This window comes from Monodelphis domestica, chromosome 6 (assembly GCF_027887165.1).
Source record: "Monodelphis domestica isolate mMonDom1 chromosome 6, mMonDom1.pri, whole genome shotgun sequence".
In the NCBI taxonomy this organism is placed as follows: domain Eukaryota; kingdom Metazoa; phylum Chordata; class Mammalia; order Didelphimorphia; family Didelphidae; genus Monodelphis; species Monodelphis domestica.
Genome location: NC_077232.1, coordinates 247,157,474 through 247,181,610, shown reverse-complemented (window position 1 = coordinate 247,181,610; position 24,137 = coordinate 247,157,474). Strand labels below are relative to the sequence as shown.

The window sequence follows — 24,137 nt, the reverse complement described above, 5'->3', positions numbered from 1 at the left end:
TCATCCCTGTCCTATTTATCTATCTTTGGCAGATGAGCAGTGTGAGATGGCTGGATTTCTAGGGCATGAATGGGACATGGGCTGCAGGCAGGCAGGGGAGGAAGCCCACTTTGTTGAAGTGAATTGCTGTCAGTTCCAATTTTAGGCTCCAGTAAACATGAGACCACAAGGAACAGTTTAGTTCAAGACGAACAATGGCCCCAAGTTTGCTGCTGCACATAAATTTCAATTATTAAAAAATGGGCTTCTGAATGGTACCACTTCTTAAAAATAAAATAAAATAAACCTCGGAGTTTGTGCTCTTATTTGAAGATTTCTCAAGTTTCTGTTTAGTGATTTCATGTCCCATGTCCAATCCCTTTTTTGAAGGGTATGTGTACGTTTTTTATAATTATGGTTTGATAAAACAAAGTGATATGAAATCATTCTAACAGATAGGAAAACATTATTTATATGTAAAATGAATGCTTTGAAAACCATTGGTTGTAACATTGTTTTGCTTTGTATTCAACTTCATTGTCCAAAAAAATTTATGGGAGAGGAGGTATGATTTCAGATCAGAAAGTCTAGAAAGTTATAATGACTTCCTATGGATTCTCTCTCCAGTTTCTAAAGTGACAACCTGCCTTTACTCTGGTTTGATTTTTCTATCTTCATACCTTTCTATCTAGATCTTTCTATCTTCTGTCTTTTCCAACCAACTTGATTCTGTCCTTGCCTCCTCATTCTTCCTTTTTTGTCTTTTGGGAGAAAACTGATACTTAGTTTTTTATAAACAGGCAGACATTTTCTATGTTAAATTTGCATTCCAGTCTCATTTTGGTTATTCTGCAAAGAACACAAAAAAAGCGTGAGAGGTTTTTCACATTCCACACGTGGAATCGCGGTGTATATGATAATAATACAGGTATCTTTTTCTAATGCAAGATTCCTTTTCTGGGGAGAGATCTCAGTTTTTGTGGCCTGCCTTTTTGTGCTTCTTTCAAGCTAATATGCTCTATGAGCAGTCATTTGTCAGTTTTAGTTAGCATGTCTCAGTCAGGAGTATTCATGGGGCCATTTTCTGAAAACACACTTATCACTCTGTGATCTGCATTTTCATACAAGCATCCCGTTGGCCATCGCTGCCAGGCGCCCTGGTCTTTAAGAACAGACGAGTAAGTAGCTCTCCGTGGTTCTCTCCATGGGCAGTGTGTAATGTTCTGTCTTGATGCCGAAGATAGTTGCTCCCTTGTTCTTTTTTCTCCATAAGACACTTTTCCGACTTGTGACAAATTCCTTTAAACTTTGTGATCTCCTTTTAGGGGACACCCTGAACCCCTTAATCAGGTAGAGCCTTTTCTTCTTCCCTTTCCTCTCAACTGCCACAGAATGGGAGCAATAATCAGTTTAGTTCCAGATAAGGCAACTCGACATTTTATAATCGGGAAATTAGACACGGCCCTTCAGGTAAGGGACTTCAGGAAGTAGGCGATCAAAGGGCGAGGGGAGGCTGCTGTTTGGGCTGGAAACCACTGCCCTGGGCTGCTTGAATCCAGTAAATGGAGACAAGGAGCAAGCCTCTCTGCAAAGGCTGAGCCAGGCTTCTTAATAACGGAACACAATTGTGGTGCGTGGACATGCCACTGGAGGGCATGGATTGGCGGGGAGGCCGGCTGGGCTCCCATGGCAGATCCCCTCTCCTCTGGCAGGTGGTTTCTGAACAGCCCTAGCAGGCGGATTGTGCTAACTGATTTCATCAAGCTTGCATGTGTGACAACAGAAAGGCATTAGTACAGGGTCACTTATGGCAGCAGTTTGAGCCAAAGGGATTCTCTGAACACAAACACAGCCTTTTTTATTCCTCTTTTTCCTCCCTCCCCCCCAATCCCACCCTTTCCCTTGCATATTGTTCTTGTCAGCATGGGTGAGTCTCCCCAAAGAGATTTAAAAAGGAAAAAAAGGAACTGACAGCCAAATACATAAGTGGAAAAGGCTTATTCTGGCGACTTTCTTTTTTCATTTGGGTATTTCCCATTGGGCTTTGCTGATAGAGAACTTAGAGCAAGTTTCACATGGAGGAGGCTAGGAGGACATGGATCTTGCCCCCATTAAAATGCTTTTCAGTTTCATAGGTGTTTGGAAATAATACACTATCTCCGATCACAGCTGGGAAACAAGCACCATTGCCCAATATTTGATTCACCAAAAGAAGAGATCATAACCAAAAGGAAAATCAGCAAGATTTCCAGAAATTGATGGTAAATGGAGAGTGGTGTACCTGGGCATAGAGCAGTGGTTTTAAAGCTTTTTTGTTCATTCTTTTTTTCTGAGAAATCAAGGCAGTCAGCATATTCAAGCAGACAGCATTATAGGAGACTTTGTGCATGTGCCTTGTCCTTCAATAAGACCAGCTGTTTTTGTAGAGTTTTGTTTTGTCAAGTTCAAGGCTCTAATGTGCTCTGGGGTTGGTCTACACATGTTCTAGGCAAGATTTGTTTATACTGTACTTCCCATACCACATGGACTGGATAAGCAAATTCATCTACAATGATGCAACATCCAAAATTTTGCAGCATATCTAGTGAAACCCAGGGACCACTAGGGTGCTTTAGCCCATTCTTTCTTATCCACTATTATACAGTGGGGGTGGGGTGGGAGGAAACTCTTAAGATAGCTGTAAATGATTGCACACCCTAGATTGTATACCTTATTCAAAAGAAACAGATTAGATAAAAGGGGAAGATGGTGAAGCAATGTATATTTAGAAGTGATTTTCACAATATGGAAATAGGATTTGAGTGATAATACATATATAACCCATTGAAATTACTTGTCAGCTCCAGGAGAGGGAAAGAAACAGGGGAGGGAGAAACATTAAGCATGTAACCATGGGGGAAAATAATAATAAAGAAGTGATTTTCATATCAGGAAATCCAGTAATCAAGAAAGGAATTTTTGGAGAAGGAAGAAATTATATAGTGCCAACTATGTACCAGGCATGAAGTACTAAGTATTTTACAAATACTTTTCAAATTTACAAATTCAGAGTACTTGACAAATATTACTACATTATTTTTGCCCTCATAACAACCCTGGGAAGTAGGTGCTATTATAACCCCTTCTTCTTACAGTTGAAGAAACTGAGGCAAACAAAGATTTCAATGATTTCCCCAGGGTCATGCAGCTACCAAGTGTTTAAGGCCAAATTTGAATTCAGGTCTTCCTGACTAAAGGCTCAGGGATCTACCCCCTGTACCATCAGCAGAAGAAGGAGTTAGTCTCTAAAAGGTCCTTGATAGTCTAAAATATTGGGCTAAATCTGATGAGATGAGTTTTGGTAAGGACTAATGCAAAATCTTATGCTTGGGTATAGGCAAAGTTATTGGAAACTGATCTGAGAGGATCAAGAAATGATAGACCCAGAGCAAGAATTGGAACATTTTTCCCCTTGAATTTTCTTGCTTTTTGGGAGGGAACATGGCTAATGTGGAAATACATTTTGCATGACTTCATATATATAACAAGTATCATTTATTGCTTTCTCAAAAGGTGTGGGAGGGGGATGTGAAAGGGAATATTTTTGTCTTAACTTAATCATTAAAGTACTTGGAGTGCTCCACCCTTTTAACTTAATCAGTCAGGACCTTGAGGATCCTTTTGATAAAAGTTCACACCTTCAGAGGATAGGAGGTGGGTCCCACAGTGCCAGGCAAATTAAGAAACTTGGATTGATTCCTGAGATGTGACAGGGAGAGCTGATGGGTGGAGAAAACTGTGTATAAGCAGGAACCTCTGGAACCCTTGGGGGATCTTTTGGTGGCTAGGATTTTTGGGATAACTCCAGTGGCTAGGTCTTTTTGTGGTTCAGTCTTATGTGGCTTAGCTTGATTAGGCATTCAGTTCTGCCTTGGATTCGGGTAGCTAGAGGAGTTTGGCTTCGGAGACTCACTTGGATTGAGGAGACCCTGACTGGAGACACTGGCTCTTCGGCTTTTCTTCTGTCTTCAGTGGGATGCTCTCTTCAGTCTGGAGGCACTCGGATCTGGACTTGGGGTATTTAGCTAGGCAATATTTTCTACCTCCTTCCTACATTTACCCCTTTACTATCTCTACCTTGTAAGGCTACTAAAGCTACTAACAGCCATGTGACTTGAGTTAATTTTTATAAATGGTGACTACAATATTTAAAAATTCTTATATTTGTCAAACCCATTTTAATTATTCCATTGAGGAAGGGGAAAGAGGATTTGGAATTAATATCTCTTTATTTTACTTTAATATTTTATTTCCCTAATAACATGTAATAACAATTTTAATTTTTTCCCCAAACTATGATTCAAATTGTCTCCCTTCTTCTTTTCCTCCTACCCAGATGGCAAGTAATTTGATATGGGTTATACACATATTATCTTGCAAAATATACTTCTATATTATTCAAGTTATGAGAGAATATTCAGATAAAACCAAACCCCACAAAATAAAAATACACAAATAAAATTAAGTGAAAAATAATGTGCTTCAATCTAAATTTGAACTCCATCAGTTCTTTTTCTTGAGGTAGACAGCATTCTTTGTCATAAATCTTTCAGTTAGCAGATCATTGTATTATAAATATTGGCTAAGTTTTTCATAGTTGGTCATCATATAATATTGCTGATGTATGATATATGATTGCTGTATGTGTGTATGATGTATGATGCTGGTTTCCGATTGCTGATGTATGATTGTATGATGTTCTCCTGGTTCTGCTTACTTTACTCTGCATCAGTTCATGTAGGTCTTTCCAGTTTTTCTAAAATCATCCTGCTTATTATTTCTTAGGGCACAATAATAACCCATCACAATCATATGCCATCATTTGTCAGCCATTCTGCAGCTGATGGTCATCCCCTCAATTTCCACTTCTTTATCACTACACACACACACACAAAGAGCTGCTATAAATATATTTGTACAAATAAGTCATTTCCCCTTCTTTTTGATCTCTTTGGGATACAGACTTCATCTTAGTATATCTGGATCAAAGGGTATGCATTGAATTATAACCCTTTAGGCATAGTCCTAAATATTCCAGAATAGTTGAATCAATATACAACTCCAACAATGCACTGATGTTCTAATTTTGCCACATTCCCTCCAATATTTATCACTTTTTTTACAATCATATTAGCCCATCTGATAGGTGTGAATTGGTACCTCAGAGTTGTTTAATCTACATTTCTCTAGCCAAAACTGATTTAAAACATTTTACATGACAATAGATAGCTTTGATTTCATCATCTGAAAACTGCCTATGATCACTGTCAATTGGGGAATGACTTGTATTCTTATAAATTTGACTTCGTTTTCTATATATTTGAGGAATGAGGCCAATATCAGAGAAATTTGCTGTACACCTCCCACCCCATTTGTTGTTTCCCTTCTAATCTTGGTTGCATTGGTTTTGTTTTACAAAACCTTTTTGAATTTAATATAATTTAAATTATTCTGTTTATATCTTGTACTGTTCTCTGTCTCTTGTTCGGTCATAAATTCTTCCCTTATCCATAGATCTGGCAAGTAAGCTATTCCATGCTTCCCTAATTTGCTTATGGTATCACTCTTTAAGTCTAAATCAAAAATCTATTTTGACCTTATTTTGGTATTGGGTATCTAGTTTCTGCCATACTGTTTTCCAGTTTCCACCACAGTTTTTGTTAAGTAGTAAGTTTTTGTCCTCAAAGCTTAGACCTTTTGGTTTATCAAACACTAGATTGGTATGGTTATTTACCCCCCTGTATAATGTGTATCTAATCTATTCCATTGATCCATCATTCTATTTCTTAGCCAGATTCTTTTGATGATTATTGCTTTATAGTACAGTTTGAGATCTGTATGGTTAGACTGCTTCCTTTCACATTTTTTTTTCATTAATTCCCTTAATATTCTGGATCTTTTGTTCTTCTGATGAATTTTGTTGTATTTTTTCTAGCTCTACAAAGTAGTTTTTTGGTAGTTTGGTAGGCATGGCATTAAATAAGTAAATTAATTTAGGTAGAATTTTCATTTTATTACTATGTTCATTTGTGTAAAAAGCATTTTATAATTGTGCTCATAAAATTTATGTTTGTCTTGGAATGTTGACTCCCAAGTATTTTATATTTTCTTAAGTTGTTCTAAATGAAATTTCTCAATCTCTTGCTACTGGACTCTGTTGGTAATATAGAGAAATGCTAATGATTTATGTAGGTTTGTTTTTTTATCCTACAACTTTGCTAAAGTTAGTAATTATTTCAACTACTTTTTAGGTTATTCTGTATGATTCTCTAAAGGTACTATCATGTCATTTACAAAGAATGATAGTTTAGTTTTCTCATTGCCTATTCTAATTCCTTCTATTTATTTTTCTTCTCTTATTGTTATAGTTAATATTTCTAAAACAGTATTAAAAAACAGTGGTGATATTGGGCATCCTTGCTTCACCTCTGATCTTATTATTTTTGCAGATAATACTTGCTGATGGTTTTAGATAGATACGACTTATTTTAAAGAAAGCTCCATTTATTCCTAGTTGCTCTCTAGTGTTTTTAATAGAAATGGGTTTACACTTTGTCAAAAGCTTTTTCTGCATCTATTGAAATAAATTCTAATTTATAGTCTTATTGTCATTCTCTTCAATGAAAATACTGCTTGTTTTATGATTTGTTCTTTGACCCATCCATTCTTTAGAATTAGATATAGTTTACAATTAATTTTTAATTTGTGTTTCCATAGCCCCTTATTGATTTCAATTTTTATTGCATTGTGATCTGAAAAGGATGCTTTTATTATTTCTTCTTTTCTGTATTTGATTGTCAGGTTTTTATGCCCTAATACATGGTCAATTTTTGTGTAAGTGCTATGTATTACTAAGAAGGTATCTTCCTTTCTATTCCCATTCAGTTTTCTCCAGCTTCTATTCAGTCCAACTTTTCTAAAATTCTATTCACCGCTTTTACTTCTTTCTTATTTATTTTTCGGTTAGATTGATCTCATTCTGAAAGGGGAAACCTGAAGTCGTCTCCTAGAATAGTTTACTATGTCCTCCTGTGCTCACTTAATTTCTCCTTTTAAAATTTGGATGCTATACTATTTGGTACATATATGTTTAGTGCTGATATTACTTCATTGTTTATAGTAACTTTTATGAATTAACAACATTTTTTTTAAATGATTCAGGGGTGTGGCTAGTGACCTGCAAGCTCAGCATGAGCTGGCAGTATGATATAGCAGCCAAAAAAGCTAATGTAGTCTTGAGAAATATTAAGAAGGGCCTAGCTTCCAGGAACAGAGAAGTGATAGTCCCAATTTTCTGGGCCCTCAGATTTCATCTATATTTAGGGCAGCTAAGCAGCCCAGTAGATAGAGTGCCAGGCCTGGAATCCAGAAGACCTGAGTTCAAATCTGACCTCAGGCACTTACTAGCTGTAGCCCTGGGCAAGTCACTAAGCTGTTTGCCTCTGTTTCCTCATCTGTCAAATAAGCTGAAGAAAGAAATGGCAAACTACTCCAGTATATTTAACAAGAAAACTCCAAATGGGGTGATGAACTGTTACAAATGATTGAAAGGATTCAATAGCAACAAGAACTCTGTGATTAATTCTGGGCATCAGTTTAAGAAAAACATTAATAAACTGGTGTCTAGAGGAAGGTAAAAAGAATGATGAAAGGTCTGGAGACCATCTCATGTGATGAACTCTTGAAGGAATTGGGCATGTTCAACTCAAGGGGGAGAAGCCTTACTATGGAAGGTGTAGTGGGGAGATGATAGCTGTCTTCAAGTGTCTGATGGACTGTCATGTAGAAGAGGGATTGAACTTGTTCTCTTTGGCCCCAGAAAGCAGAATGAAGAGTATTAGGTAGACATTGTTCTAAGTCAGTTTAGCCTTCATGTCAGGAAAAACTTCCTTCCACCTATTCAAGCTCTCCAAAACTGGAAGGGGTTTGCCCAATAAGTAGAGATCTTGGAAATCTTCAGGCTGGACTACCATTGTCTGTCTGATGTGGGAGAGTGGGGATTCCTTTCATGTATGAGTTGAACTGGATGGCTGCTAAACTCCCCTCTAACTCTGTGATTGAGTGAATAACAAAAATCAGTTCTCATAAGCACCAACGTTTACAGTTCAGAGCTTTTCCACTGGAACTCTTGACCATTTGGAAAAGTGAGTCAAATTGCTTAGAAACAGAAAAAAAAATACTATAAATCAAGAATCCTTAACCTGTTTTCTTCATGGACCCCTTTGGTTTAAATGCATAAAGTAAATATTTGAAAATGTAAAAGAAAAAGATTAAAAGGAAACAAATTATACTGAAATTAGGATGTAGTTTCCCCATCCAAGTTTATCCCCCTCCCATCCAAATCTAGCCACTGACCATCAAAGAGCAATAAGGATCATAGGTTAAGAAGTCCTGCTGTAAGTTAAACCCTTCCCTGCTGTTAAATTGAGAGGCAGAAATACATGTCCCTATATTTTTAAGTGTTTTGCTTAAAAAAAGGCAATGGTAAATTATTTTGTATTAGAGAAAGTATTTTTAGTAATCATAACCTCCCACTGATTTCCAATTTGTTTCTCAAAGCTTCCCCAAAGGCATTCAGTAACATTTAATAATTTTCCCAATATTCCATTCCTGCATAACGAGATTTCTCACTAAATTAAACTTTTACTACAACTCCTTTTTCTGTATCTTCCATGGCTTAGCTTGACATAATCCCATGGTGCTAGTATGTCTTTCCACATGAGTCCAAGTATAGAGATTTCTAGTCCTAAGACTTCCACCTCATACTTGGTGATTTATGTGACGGCTAGATGGCCTAGTGAATATAACACTGGTTCTGGAGTCAGGAAGACCTGAGTTCAAATCCGACTCCAGATACTATACTTGGGAAAGCCACTTAACACTATTTGCCTCAGTTCCTTCATCTGTAAAATAAGGTGGAGAAGGATATAGCAAAACATTCCAGCATTTTTGCCAAGAAAATCCCAAATGGGGTCACAAAGACTTGGACATGACTGAAAAAACAGTTTAACAAGGGGTAGAGAGCAAAGGACATATCATTGGGTCTGGAATCAGAAAGACCTGGGTTCATATCTAGCCTCAGACACCTATTAGCTGTGTGACCCTGGGCAAATCACTTAACTTGTCTGTCACAATTTTTTCAAAATTAAAAATATCAATCTGCCTTCCAGGGTTGTTATGAAGACCAGTTTAAATATTGCAAAGTTCCTGGCACAGAGTTTGTTTCACAATTGTTTCTTTCCCTTCCTTCCTTTGGCAACTCTGAGCCTCAGTTTTTTTCATTTGTAAAGTGAAGGGATTGAGCAAGATGACCTCTCCCATCCCTCAGGAAGGACAATACATTTTCCATCTCCAGGTCTTTGCACTGGTTGTCCCCCATACCTGGAGCACCCTCCCATATCATCTTAGCCTCTTGGAATCCCTTGGTTTCTTCCAAAATTTAGCTCAAAATATTTCTTTGAGTTCAGACTACACCTTTGGGAAGAGACTTGTCCTGATCCTCAGCCTCTTAGCAGCTTCCTCTCTAAGGTTATCTTGTATCACTATGTATTTTGTGTATGTCTATGTGTGTGATTTTCTCCCAGTGGTATGTAAATCTCTTGAAGGCAGGGACTGTTTACTATTTGTCTTTGTATCTATGGCACAGTGCCTGACACATAGTAGATGCTCAATAAATATTTGCTGATACATTGATTCTACCTCCTCACACCCCAAAAAACCCAAATCCTCTACTCTTAGGACAGCCTTGTTTTGATTATTCCCTTTCAAACCGAATATGTGCATTTTTAGTCTTTAATTTCCTTTTTCTTTCTTTCTTTCTTTCTTTCTTTCTTTCTTTCTTTCTTTCTTTCTTTCTTTCTTTCTTTCTTTCTTTCTTTCTTTCTTTCTTTCTTTCTTTCTTTCTTTCTTTCTTTCTTTCTTTCTTTCTTTCTTTCTTTCTTTCTTTCTTTCTTTCTTTCTTTCTTTCTTTCTTTCTTTCTTTCTTTCCTTTTTTTACTTTCTCCATCCTGACTCATTGTTAGTGAAAGTAGGAAATAGTCTAGGTAAGAATGGATTGGATGAGTGGCTTCTCCCATCCTCTCCATTGTGTCCCTCTAGCCCCTTGACTCCCCCACCCCCACCAAATGCCATTCTGTTACTCATTTGACAGTGAAAATAATATTTCCTCCATTCCTTTCTCTGATTCTTCATGCAAAGATAGTCACTGGAGTGCTTTGCTTCCTGCTAAAAACACTTCTGAATGCCTGAGTACCCCCAATTTACCTGTAGGGCAGAGGAGAAGAGGGTAGCCCCTGACAGCTAGTTTCTCATTCTGTCTCTATGAATGAGAACCAACAGCTTGGAGCATCTAACAAGAAGCGGAGAGGTGGGGGAGTCTGTTTTTTTCTGGCGGAGGTGCTTCATCATAACATGAGTGACTGGGCTGCCTTTTCTTTGCTGGCATTTCCTTACCTGAACTCTGACCTTTTCAGCTTCACTCCCCAGTGAGTTAAGGACCCTAATCCAAGAGGCCAAGGAAATGAAGTGGCCCTTCGTGCCAGAGAAGTGGCAGTACAAACAAGCTGTGGGGCCCGAAGACAAAACAAATCTGCAAGATGTGATCGGCGCCAGGCTGCAGGAGTTACTGGTAGGGAGCTCCACGCCACCTGTTCCTCTAAAATCTATAAGTAGAACATTTGAGAGGCAAAAAAGTGCCTCCTCCCTAGATCAGATTTCTGGAAGTACAAGATGCCTCCATCCCTTATGGTGACTTTGCCAGACTTACTAAGGAGGGGATCCACTGTCATGAAAAGGCTGGGCATCCACAAATCTGTCCACGGGAAGCCCAAACCATAGCTCAGGGAAGAGGGAACAGTAGTCAGAGGACTCATCTACAACCAATTATATCATAGCATTCATGGGGCCATTACGATGTTAGAAAAAAATAGTTTGGATCCCGTTGGTCCGCGTATATTTTTGTTTTACTCTTTCCTAAATTTAACTGTGGTTAACAACAACAACAACAAACATGGAATCTTTAGAAGAAGTGTTTTTGCTTTAGGGACTAAAGGAACTTTAGCTTTTAACTCATGCAAACACTATCCAGACCCAATCCTGCTTAGCTTGAGACCAGCCATGCTCAGGGTGGGACGGCCATAGACGCTGTATTTCAAGTCTTGATGTGATCTGGCATGCCCTTCCAGTGGTTCTCCCTTAGACGTCCATCCCCTTTTCCTTATCCATCCAGGAAGCTGCTTCTCCATGAGTTCCAGAGTGAAAAACTTGTTTATTCTTTAATCAGTGAACTCAGTTATCAAAATTTCAGCATGACATGGGTGTATCATGCTGGGACACTCCAGGTGATAGTAGGTCCCATTATTTCACATGAACTCAGTGCATCAGGGGACTGGCTAATGGGAACAGGGTCCTTGGGCTATGCATGGTGTGTTCTGCTTAGTATCAGCTTATGTGGAGGGAGAATGCTTTCAGAAATGTATGATGGGAAGGAGGAAAATTTCTCCACTTAAGTGCACGAGCAGGTAGATATCCTCTGTTTTCTGTTGGCTTATTCCATGATGATAAAAAGTCTATTAAATTACTACTGAGTTGAAATTGGATGTGAATTCAAAAGGCTTCAGTGGGGAAACTTAACCTCTGACTCCTCTTGGAAGCATCCAAGTGAAGAAGAAGAAAATGCCTTATGCTTTTAGGGGTGAAGCGAGGCATTAGCTGTGGCCTGTAGTTACCAATTGCCTATCTCCCCACCCAAGCTGTCATGTGTCCATGAACACATGGCATTGTTAGTTTTTGTCTCTCTCCGGGTTGTCCTTCCTTATGTTTTAGGTGACCGAGTATCTAAGGTGGAATAGAGCAGGTCACATGTGAGCTTCAAAAGGTCAGAAACTCACTAGAGCTCCCATTGCCTGGAGTACATAAACTGTGTTTGCTGACAGTCAAGCTTCATGAGGAACCAGCTTGGACGAATGATCAGCTTGACCTAGCCCAGTAATGACTTGACCTGGAAACCAAGACAATGAATACTACAAGCAAGGAAGTGATTCATCCATCAGCTCTGCCAAATCCAGATTTGAACCTTCTGGGAGAAATGTTTAATAGGAACCAATGTCTTTTTCCGTCCACTCTCCCCAGGGCCTGAGGTATCTCTTCTTACAAGATGGTAGTCTGGTCCACTGGATCTTCAATACCTAAGAGATGTTGTTGTTGCTCTTCAGTCTTTGTTTTTTGAAGAGGATCAATGACATGTCTTGACTTGTGAATGAATTGGAATTAAGTGAGGCAGGGTAGTCAGCCTCGTTCATCAAAGTCTTCTGTCAAGACAAAAGTCAGGACACCTGGTGATGGTCCAGGATGCAGTGGATGTCCTTGGTGTCTCCAGTTTCTAAGTTCTAAGTACTCCACAGTGTCTGCTTCAGTTGCCTTCATGACTACTGGAACAAATTGTTCTCGTCCACCTGTTCTGCTGTTCTACTGGGGGGACATCCCCCTAACTCACCACTGGTTTGAGACCTATCAGTCATCCTCCATCTGGTTTAGTCCACCTGCCAAGATGGTTTTCCTGGGGTGTGACTGCTGAACTTGCTACAGCATCTTGGAGCCACGTGAGAGTTGAGTAAAAGGTGGACACCAAAAGTGGAAAAGCAGCCTTGAAAAGGGTTTGGCAAGCTCTCCCACCAGAGGTGCTAGTCCTCCCTGAAAACCAGCACTAAACAGCAGCAGTAGCAGCAGCAGCAGGTTTACTGGTCACAGGATGACCAAAGTGAGAAGATAAGTTAGCCTAGGCAACTGCTTCATTCCTTTCATCTGGACGTTTATAACAGTTCTTCCTCAGTTGCAGGAAAGCCACCAGGGGGAAAAGCACCTTTATGTCCTCTAATTTTTTGTATTTAGTGTCATTCCCATGTTGGCAACCAGTTCAGGGAAGGGAAGGGAATAGGTATTTAAATAGAACTTACCATACGCCAGGCACTGTGCTAAGTATTTTAAAGATGACCTCATTTGATCCTCACAACAATCCTGGGAGGTAAATGCTATTATTAACCCCATTTAACAGTTGGCCAAACTGAGGCACACAGAAGTTATGTGACTAGCTCAGGATCATACAGAGAGTAAGTGTCTAATGACACATTTAAATTCAGATCTTGACTCCAGACCAAGTGCTCTAGCCACTGTGCCACCTAACTGCCTCTAGACTTTTTTTTTTTTATCACCAAGGAGTAAACCACCAGGAGGAAACAGAATAACTATGCATACTCTAAAACAGGGAAAAGCCACTCCATTAAATCACAAACTTCTGGGAAGCCTCATTGAGTTTTCACATAGGTGATACCAGGAAGAACCCACCATGCCTTCTCCGAGGATTGTAAACCCATTGACCAATCCCTCATGACCCCAGAATCAAGGCTCAAGAGCTAGGGATATCATTGAAAGAACCATTTTTGGTTCTTTTGCTAAAACTTTCCCTTTCTTTCCTGACTGCTGTGTAAAAAGAAATGTTCTGTCTTCTGATGCTTTACACACACACACACACACAGAGAGAGAGAGAGAGAGAGAGAGAGAGAGAGAGAGAGAGAGAGAGAGAGAGAGAGAGAGAGAGAGAATTAAGCCTTTGTAGCAACATTAGCATTACTATGCATTCTCTCTGATTGCACATGATGCCAAACCAATACACCACCAACTGGTCTTTGCCCACTTGAAATCACATCGAAGAAATATAAACCAGTGCAGACACACATATAGAATCATTGAGCTAGAGCCAGAAGGGACCTCAGAGGCCATCTAGTCCAACTCCCTCATTTTATAGATGAGCACATAACAGCCAATCGAAACACTAAGCCACTAAGAAACACGTTACAAGACAACATGCTGACATACAACTCCAATGTAACAGGGCTTGGATACTAGGGCAAAAATGTCCAGATTGGCCAGGCAATAATGAAACAATCATTTCTTCTCTGATCAATCCAGAAAGGCTTGGTAGAGAGGGTAAGAATTTTAAGAATTGTTTTGAAAAATGGAATGATGGCAGGTGATGGCAGAATACTCATGCAGATGGATGGGCTGTTAATTAGACACTCATTGCTTGGGGCTTTGTCTTCACTTCAGCTGGGGACTCGGGAATGGGTGGAGGGGTGGCCTATTACAATATTTTACTTATTTTTACCCCATATTTTACTCATTCCGTTCTCTTCTTCTGGGACATCTCTCTCCTTATTATTGAGAGCTTGTGTTAACTTCAACTAAAAAAAAAATATAGATTTCTTTTTTAAAAGTCCACTAAATATGGGGCAAGCAGGACAGTCAGAATCTGATTTGTGTTCTTCATCTTTTCAGGATGCTCTTATAGTTCTGTAACCATCATTATGCATCAGATATCTCCCTTTATTCCAATATCTGACAAAGAAAACTTCATTTGAGAATTTCAAGATTTTGTGGCCAGCTTCTAAGGTCAGTTATTGGCACCTTCAGGAATTTAGGCTATTAAACTTCCACTTATCTCTAATAATCTGTTTCCTCTGGGTGCTTTCTGAACAGCACTCTATTTTCACTTATTCAGTGAGCTCTCATTTTCTTTAAATGCACATTCTTTGCAAGACTGTCCTGATCTTTCCCTTTTGTGTGGCTCCTTATTATTGCTAAAAGATCTTGTTTTATAAATAATGACAACTCTAGCACTTGAAGAAGTCAGTTTGACCCAGCAACTTTTAACCTAGATTTCTAATATTATTTTTGTTTGTTCAGAAACAAAAAGAAAACAAAAAATCAACCATATCTGTAAGTATGTGAGTATAATTTGCGAACGGCCGTTATGTTGCTCATTTCTAAGTTAAACTTCACTGAACCTGGAGAACTGAGCTTTCATAATTAGTTTCACTCTGTGACTCAGTTTCTATTGTGCTTTTCCCTCTCAGACTCTGCTTCTTATTTAGACTTCATGGCAACCTTCCTCACCATGAGTTAAGTTTTCATAAGGGCGTGTGAGGGTTTTGTTTTGTTTTTTTAATGCTCTGAAACAACCTCACTTCATTAAATGGGGAGGGAGGGAGTAACCATGGCACATTTGGGATATAAACTCTGTCTCCATTGATTAAAAATGAAAGCAATGAAGAAGAGAGCTGAGAAAAAGCGACTTGTAAACATTTGTTTTTTCCATTCACTAGCGTGCTCTGTAGGATTGGGGAAACTGATCATGTGGAGCACCTCGACTTGGACAGAATATTTGTACTCCTATATTTTGTTCCCCCTCCTCGCCCCATCCTTGCCATTCCCTCCCCTTCCTTTTTCCCTTTGGTGTGTGGTCATGGACAGAAATTTATGGCAGGGGCCAACCTCCTTTACAATACACACAAAGCTTGAGAGAGTTTGTCCGCTCTCTCCCAGAAAAAACACCTGCAGTAAGCTCTCCAAGAAACCTGGATAGATGGGAGATTAATGCGGCTGTAATAGCAGAGCAGTGTTTTGGGTATTATGCCCTCTCCCCAGGTAGATGGGCCTTTTCCGAGATGATACCAATTATTTATTGCTGAAACATCTGTTGATAACTGCAGCTGCCCGTGTCAAACAAAGCATATCGTGGGGTCACAGGCTCTGGGGACTGGAAAACTCCCCCTCACGCTAGTGTTAGGCCATTCACCAACAGCTCCCCCCCCCAAGTCCATGGGTTACCATCTCTTTAATGTTTCATCCTGCCGGCCAAAATACTTTGTAAACACAGCACTGCCTTGCCCCGTGGGCTTTGAAGTATTATGTCATCTCCGTTGGTAATTTATATTCCAGGGCTATTGTACTGCCAGGAAAAAGAGGGAAACCTTTTCTTGTTTTCCATTTATTGTAGATCTCCTGACACTTTGACCTGTATTATTAGTAGTAGTCAAGAAAGGGGATTTTCTCTCTCTCTTTAAGAAAAAAATAAAATTTCAAGGGAAAGCAAGAGCTCCTTCAGCCCTTTTGACGAGAGACAGTGTTTACAATTTGATAGAAAAAGATGAAAAGCGTGAGCAACTTTGTTCAAGTGTTGGAGAGAAGGACACGCCAGCCTGTGAAAGAAACCAGTAACGGCCTCATAAATATTATGCACTAGAACCTTTGATGGTGTTCATCAAAACCTATCACAAGGGCCTGGTTTTACACTGGTTTTGCTCAGTTTGGGATGGATGAAGTTGGGCTCTGGCTCCTGGAGACTGGCTTTGTCAGTGGCTACGAACACTGACAGTCAAAACTGAGAAAGCGTGTTGGCTTTTCCATTAAGTCCCCCCCAACCTTCTTTTTCAGTAATGTTAACTTTTTAGATTCTAACAAAAAGCAGACATGAGAAAAATCTGAAAAGCTGCTTAAAAACGGGAGCGATGGTTTCATTTCTACTTCTGAGAGCATTTCTTGAATAAGCATTGAGCAGGGTCAGACTGGGTGAAATCAGAAGGTAGGGCTAAGGGACAGGAGGCTATGGATTCAGAGAACTTGAGTTTTTGAGTCCTGGTTCTGCTACTTATTACTGCCTAACATCAAAAAAATAACTACTTATTATATGATTATAATTACATTATCAATATGGTATCATAGTTTTATTTAATTAAATGCATGATGATGAGAAAATAACTGCATTTCTCTGAACCCTAAGTTCCTTCTTTAAATTGGAGATCATAATATTGTAGTGTCTGTATCATGAGGTATATTGGGGGTTTGAATGAAATACCATGGGCAAAACACTCCCTAAACCTTAAAGCCCTACATAAATGACTTCCATTATTATTTATTATTATTATTATTATGAGTGGAAGTACTGTTTCTAGAAGTCTTGAGGTTCTGTTGGCAGATAGCATGATTAAATTCTTTATGATCCTTCCTCTACCAATGGCCCCCACCACCCATACAGTACTGAATTCAATTTAGGGAATATTGATTGCTTTTCATATGCTCTACAGAGACTCACCTGGAAATTTTTACTAAAACCAAGAAGAAAAGATTGTGCCTCAAATATGTGATATATAGATACACACACACACACACACACACACACACACACACTCCTTATATATAAAGTGCAAGAAGGAAATTTGTGGTAGGGATCTTTTTAAAATCCTTGACAGTTATAGTTATGAAGTTATACTCTTATTCTCCACCAAGAATCTTATTTTCATAACTGTATTTCTCATTCATGATTCATTTAACTTCCCTTGACCTCAGTTTCCTCATCTATAAAGTGAGAGGGGCAGGCTAAATGACTCTTACATTCTATCCAGTTTTGGTTTCTTGATTCTATGAGACTGAGCCTGAGGCTGGTGGGAAGGGGAGGGAAGGGTGAATCAAATGTTTTATCATTTTCTTGTAATAACTTAAGAAAACAACATATTTTAAGTGACTCAAATTTGGAGTCAAGTCAAGTAGTCAACAAATCATTCATTCATTCATTAAGGGTTTACTAAGTGCCAGGTACTGGGGTAAGTGCTGGAGTAAAGAAGGAAGGAAGGAAGGAAGGAAGGAAGGAAGGAAGGAAGGAAGGAAGGAAGGAAGGAAGGAAGGAGGGAGGGAGGGAGGGAGGGAGGGAGGAAGAAAGAAATACTTTTATTTCTCCTGTTTAACTCAAACCCCTACAACTTGCTCAATTTTTCTAAATTTTATAGTGCTCAAAATAAAAGTTTCTTAAAAACAGAGAATCAGAAAGTAATTAGATATTTATTAATCCAAAGTCACTGAAAGAATTTGGTAAAACACTGAAGCAGCTAAAATATCTAATGTGGGAATCCTGGGAGCAGAGAGGCCAGAGAAGAAAGCATCAGCAAGTGATAATATATGTTCGAGGTTATTCTAAAACAGAAGTCCAAATTTGAGAAAGGCAAATGTGCAGCAGTGTGAAGCACTAATGAATCTGAAGGCTGAAGGGTCTTGTCTGGGAAGCAGCAACAAAATACATTCAGTCTGATAGAGAAGGTGCTCTTGAAATAAATATGGAAACAGTGAAGATAGGTAACCAGTAAAGGTAATTAGACCATTCAGTGCAAGTTTGCATGTCAAAGAGAACACAGAAGTGGCAGCAGGTACATTTTGCCCTTGGGTTTCCTCTCTGTGACTGGTTGTCATTTAACTTTGAATACCTCCCTTGTGGCTTTAATCATTGAAATTTCCTTAATTAGCTGAAAAATGAAAGACAATCCCAAATGATGCACCTATTCATTTTCAACAGTGTTCAATCTGGATAGTTTACTCTTGAGTTTCATGTGGAAAATCTTCTGCAGTCACCAAGTCATTGCATTTTAGAGCTAGAAATAACCTTAGAAATCATCACCTGGTACTATTCCCTTATTTTACAAATGAGGAAAGTAGTAGTTGTATGGAGAAAAAAATATCAGTTGTATGACCTGGAAAAGTCATTTAATCCCTATTTATCTCAGTTCCTCATCAGTAAAATGGGGACACATTGGAGAAAGAAATGACAAAACACTCTAGTATCTTTGCCAAGAAAACCTCAAATTGGGTCATGAAGAGTTGGATACAACTGAACAACAACAAAAATATGTATCTGTACATACTTGAACCTAGGTTCTTCTGACTGTACTCTAATTAACTATGCCATGCTAGCTTTTCTATACCCTACCCATATATCCTATATATCAATACATACCTGATGTGTGTATATATATATATTATATAAGCATATGTATATATACATATTTATAATGACACATTTATATATATATAGTTCCTACTAAATGAAGAAAGGAGGAGAAGAATTCATAGATTTCTTGATTCGGGTGGTTTTGAATGAAGGGAGAACATGATTTCCTAGAAAGTTTATAATGTCCTATGGAGAAAGGCAGAGTATTCTGCATGGGGGGAATAATAAGATTTGCTGGATAGTAATGGAGAAGATGACAAAAACTCATCAGGACACAAAGGCAATTGGATAAAAGTAAGCCAGTTTATAAGGTAATAAACATACATGTCTAAGAACTTAGTGCTGACCAGCATATGGGAAGAGGAAGGCATGACCCCAGAACTCAGAGATGCCTCCATCGGAAGGCTCACAAGCAGCCTGTGACAACTACAGAGGCATCTCACTACTCTCCACTGCTGGAAAGATCCTCGCCCGTGTTATACTCAACAGACTCCTGTCATCCATTTCAGAGCAGAACCTGCCTGAATCACAATGTGGCTTCCGACCAGATCGCAGCACCATCGACATGGTCTTCATGGTGAGGCAAATGCAGGAAAAATGCCTTGAGCAGAACCTGAATCTCTACATTGTCTTCATAGACCTGACAAAGGCGTTTGACACAGTGAACAGGGACGCATTGTGGGTGATCCTCACTCAGCAAGCTCGGTTGCCCAGCAAAATTCGTCAAACTGATCCAGCTCTTTAATGTCGACATGACAGGGGAAGTCCTATCTGGTGGAGAAACTTCCAATCGCTTCAACATCTCCAATGGCGTGAAACAAGGCTGTGTCCTCACTCCGGTACTATTCAACCTATCCTTCACCCAAGTATTACGACATGCTGTGATGGATCTAGACCTGGGCGTCTACATCAAATACCGACTGGATGGCTCACTATTCGACCTTCACCACCTGAATGCAAAAACAAAGACAACAGAGAGACTCATCCTGGAAGCTCTCTTCGCAGATGACTGTGCTCTCATGGCCCACCAAGAAAATCATCTCCAAACCATTGTGGACAGGTTCTCCACCGCAACAAAACTGTTTGGCCTGACTATCAGCCTCAGCAAAACAGAGGTGCTGTTCCAACCTGCACCAGGGAGGCCAACGAACCAGCCGTGCATTACAATCAATGGCACGAAGCTTTCTAACATCAACACTTTCAAGTACCTGGGAATCACCATCGCCAACGATGGGTCCCTAGATCACGAGATCAATGCCAGGATCCAAAAGGCCAGCCAGGCACTCGGGCGGCTGCGCTGCAAAGTCCTCCAACACAGAGGTGTAAGCACTGCGACGAAGCTCAAAGTGTACAACGCAGAGGTCCTCAGCTTGCTCCTGTACGGTTGTGAGACATGGACACTGTACCGGAAGCACATGAAGCAGCTGGAGCAATTCCACCAACGCTCCCTCCGGTCAATCATGAGGATCCGATGGTAGGACGGAATCACCAATCAGGAAGTCCTGGACAGAACCAACTCCACCAGCATCGAAGTCCTGGTCCTCACAACCCAGCTACGATGGTCTGGACATGTCATCCGCATGGACCCACAGCGGATACCAAGACAGGTATTCTATGGTGAAATGTCAGCTGGACTCAGGAAACAAGGCCGACCAAAGAGAAGATTCAAGGATCAGCTAAAGTCCAACTTGAAGTGGGCTGGCATGACACCAAAGCAACTAGAACTCGCTGCCTCTGACAGAAGCAGCTGGAGAACCCACATTAACCATGCTGCCACCACCTTTGAAGATGAGCGACGTCGATGTCTTGCCGCTGGGCGTGAACGCCGACACCAGGACACAGCCGCACCTCCTGTAACAACTGGCGTCCCATGTCCCATGTGCCACAAACTGTGCGCTTCAGCCTTTGGACTCCAAAGCCACATGAGGGTACATCAATAGATGATAATGCACAAAGACAATCGTCATTCTCGGTCACCGAGAGACTGCCACTAACTAACTAAGAACTTAACTTTGATTTGAGTAATAATTCAAAGAAGGCTTGCAAGAAGAAGGAAATGGCCCTCAGAAAGAGAAACCTTCTTCTTGTTTCTATTATTAGAGTGGGGGAGATATACAGAGAAATCATTGAACAGGGTATTGTGGGAATGCAGGCAACAATTAGAGGGATTGGAATGGAGATTTATGGAATGGAAAAAAATTTATGTTCTCAAGCTACTATTTTGTATTTGAATACTTCAAGACTTCAGCATCTTTGAGTTCATCATTGTTCAATGCCTCCTCCAACAATGAATCAATCAACAAGAATTTGGTAAGTGCTTACTGTGTGCCAGGCACTGTGCTGCAGATACAAAGAAGAAGGGGAAGACAGTCTTTGTCCTCAAAGAACTTACATTCTAGCCAGGGAAGACATGTACATCTATAGGTATGTATAATATAATTACAAGGTTTGGTTATGAGAGAGGGAGACTAATGGCTTGAGTGTATCAGGAAAGGCTTCGTGTAAAGCCCTAAATTGGACCAGAACCTTGAATGAAACCAGGGATTTTAAGAGGAAGTGGTAAGGAAAGAGAGCATTCCAGGCATGGTTAACAAGCTGTATAACAGCAGGGAACTGGGAAGAGTGTTATGTATGAAGTCCAATACGAAGGCCAGTTTGGCTGGACCACACACAGTATGCACAGAGGAATAATCTATACAATAAGGCTGAAAAGAGATGGTAAGGCAGGTTGTGATGGACTTTAAGTGGCATCAGAGAGTGCAGATTGCAACCCATCTACACCTAATTCTGTTCATGACCTCCTGCAAATCCTTCTCAATGAGTCCACCAAAGTTGGGGCTTTGAGACTTCCTCTGGAATATACTGGCAGTCCATCAGTCATTGCTTGCTCTTGCTACATGGTCAACCCACCTCCTTTTCTACTCTTTCAGATGTTATCCTTTATTGATAATGGGCTGTGGCTTGCTCACACCCAATATGTGCCCCTCCACAGCCTTTAGGGGGGGGGGGGGGGGGGGGGGGGGGGGGGGGGGGGGGGGGGGGGGGGGTCACCTTTAGGTGACCTTCAACTTTAATCCTTGAGAATATAGTATTCTACAGCTCACAACCATACAATATTGGTAGAAGAATATGTATATGATATCAACATTAAAATATTTACATGTATATATATTTGAATTTTAATTAATTAGAATATGTATAGTATCAATAAAAGAATGTTTATATTTTTATATTATAAAATATGTTGCATATATTATGTATTATATTTAAATAAATATATTATTTAAACATCATTCTATTGATACTATATATATTCTATTGGATTGTTAAAATTAGGTTAACTAAAATTTTAAATTAATATTGAAATTTTATATTTATATACACATTCTTCTATTGATACTGTGTGTCTGTGATCTCAAAGATTAAAGTTGAGGGTCATCTAAAGGGTTATGGAGGGGCACATATTAGGTGATATTTTTTTAATTGACCTTTGTTTCAGGAAGATGCTGAAGGGTCCATAAAAGCACAGCCCAATTTCCCAAGGTTAGTCCACTCCCTTCCTCCTTCTAATTAATTCTGAGCTCATTTATACTGTAAAATACCATTTTTCCCAAAAACTCTCTGATGATTATTAAGAGAGGCATAAGATGGGCACAGATGTGCTCACTGACAATGGAGTTTAGCAGTCTCTTAAGGATGTCTAATGGAGAGGACATCCTGTATATATGATAGACCTTTGGATTCTTCTATTTGTAATAATCATGATAATAATAACTAGGATCTATAGGCAGTTTAAGATTTACAAAACCCTTTCCAGCTGTTATCTTACTTGATCCTCACAACAACCCAGTGAAATAGATACTATTATCATTTTCATTTTACGAATGAAGAACCTAAGATAGATGAAGGTTAAGGGACTTAGTATCTAAGGCTGAATTTGAACTCAGATCTTCCTGACTCCTGGTCCAGAGCTCTATCTGTAGAACCACTTAGTCAAATACCCTTATGCAGATTATATCAAGCCACAGACCTCCTTAGAGGCTCCTAATGGAGAATCCAACCATTCAGGAGATCCCCCAGTAGGGTTGGCCCCAAATGTCCATCAGGAAAAGCCAGGTGGATGAAGAATACTATTAGTAATAGCTAATATTTACGTAGTTCTTCTTGTTGTTGTTTTTATGAAAAGATTTACACTGATTTTCTTAGCTGATCCTACCACAACCCTGGGAGGCAGGTTTTATTATTATCCCCATTTTATAGCTGAGGATACTGAAGCAGGCAGAGGCTAAATGACTTGCCCAGGGTCACCCAGCCAGTAAATGTCTGGGATGAGATTTGAGCTCCAATGTTCCTGCCTAGACCCAGGTATCATCACCTAGCTTCCACTCAGTCAACAAGTATACACTAGGTACTGGGACTACAAATACAAACAAACAAAAAGTGATGATTGCTGCCCTCAGGCAGTTCAGAGTCACATGAAGAAGACAACACATTACAGGAATAATGTGGTAGGAGTGGGGGACAGGGAGTAGCAACAATCAGATAGCCCATAGAATTTTTCCATCACTAAAGCAAATTTTTCAGTAATTGAAAACTTGCTCAAAATTCAGGAAATAAATATTATAGATGAGATAGAATAAAGAATTGGAATAGGGAAAACAAAAAAATAGAAAGAATATTTGATGACTTTATGATTATGAGTAGGCAGCATAGCGGATAGCCTTGGCTCTTTTTAAGCCCAGAATGCTAAACTGACCAGATAATCTCTTTATTCTTATCATCAAGAGCACCATAATCATGGAACAACATGATGTTTGCTGGCATCTGCAACCTGTAGAAATCAACAAAGTCCCCAAAGAAAAACAGAGTCTAAGACCATTTGTTTGTTCCATGAGGAAGCACAGCAATGTAAATTAGATTTTTTTTAAACCTACCTTCTGTCTTGGAATCAATACTGTGTATTATTTACAAGGCAGAAGAGTGATAAGGACTAGGAAACAGGGGTTAGGTGACTTGCCCAGGGTCACTCAGCTAGTAAGTGACTGAGGACAGATTTTCAAATTAGATTTAAAAAAAAAATTTTTTTACCTATTGTCCATCTTACTTAAATTAGTGTAAATGCATATTATATGCCCAGGGATTTTTTTAATAATGCCTATAATTTCATTAAAAAATTTCCTGGAAAAAAAAAAACCTTACCAAACCCAATTGGAAACTGCCCCCTGATCTATTTCCCTTAGAGTAAGTCTCAAACATGCTGCTGGTGGCAGGCAACACTCCCTAGTGTATCCTAAATCAGCTTAAATAAAATTGGGAAGTATTTTACAAAATAAATAGAAATAAAATGAAACATGTAATAACCACAGTAAAATTTAAAACTAAGTCAATATGCAGGACCATAGGGATCCATAGGTAGAAATTAGTTCTCCCCACCCCTAATTTCTTTTTGGAGTTTGCCAATACTGAGTTAGAGAAATGTTCAGAGCAAGGGGAGGTTCAAGTGACTCTG

At 39.4% G+C, this 24,137-nt stretch overlaps 1 protein-coding gene across 6 annotated transcripts in view; it reads left to right on the top strand.

Moving 5' to 3' along the window:
- Nucleotides 1–24,137, top strand: part of ALPK1 (alpha kinase 1) — a 142,970-nt gene that overhangs the window by 68,975 nt on the left and 49,858 nt on the right. For 5 of the 6 annotated variants that reach the window (XM_056803066.1, XM_056803065.1, XM_056803069.1 and 2 more), the window contains one exon: nt 10,491–10,645. The exons of the other annotated variant lie outside the window; for it this stretch is intronic. In XM_056803066.1, the coding sequence (XP_056659044.1) occupies nt 10,491–10,645 (155 nt within the window). The remainder of the gene's footprint in view (nt 1–10,490; nt 10,646–24,137) is intronic. 6 annotated transcript variants of the gene reach the window in all.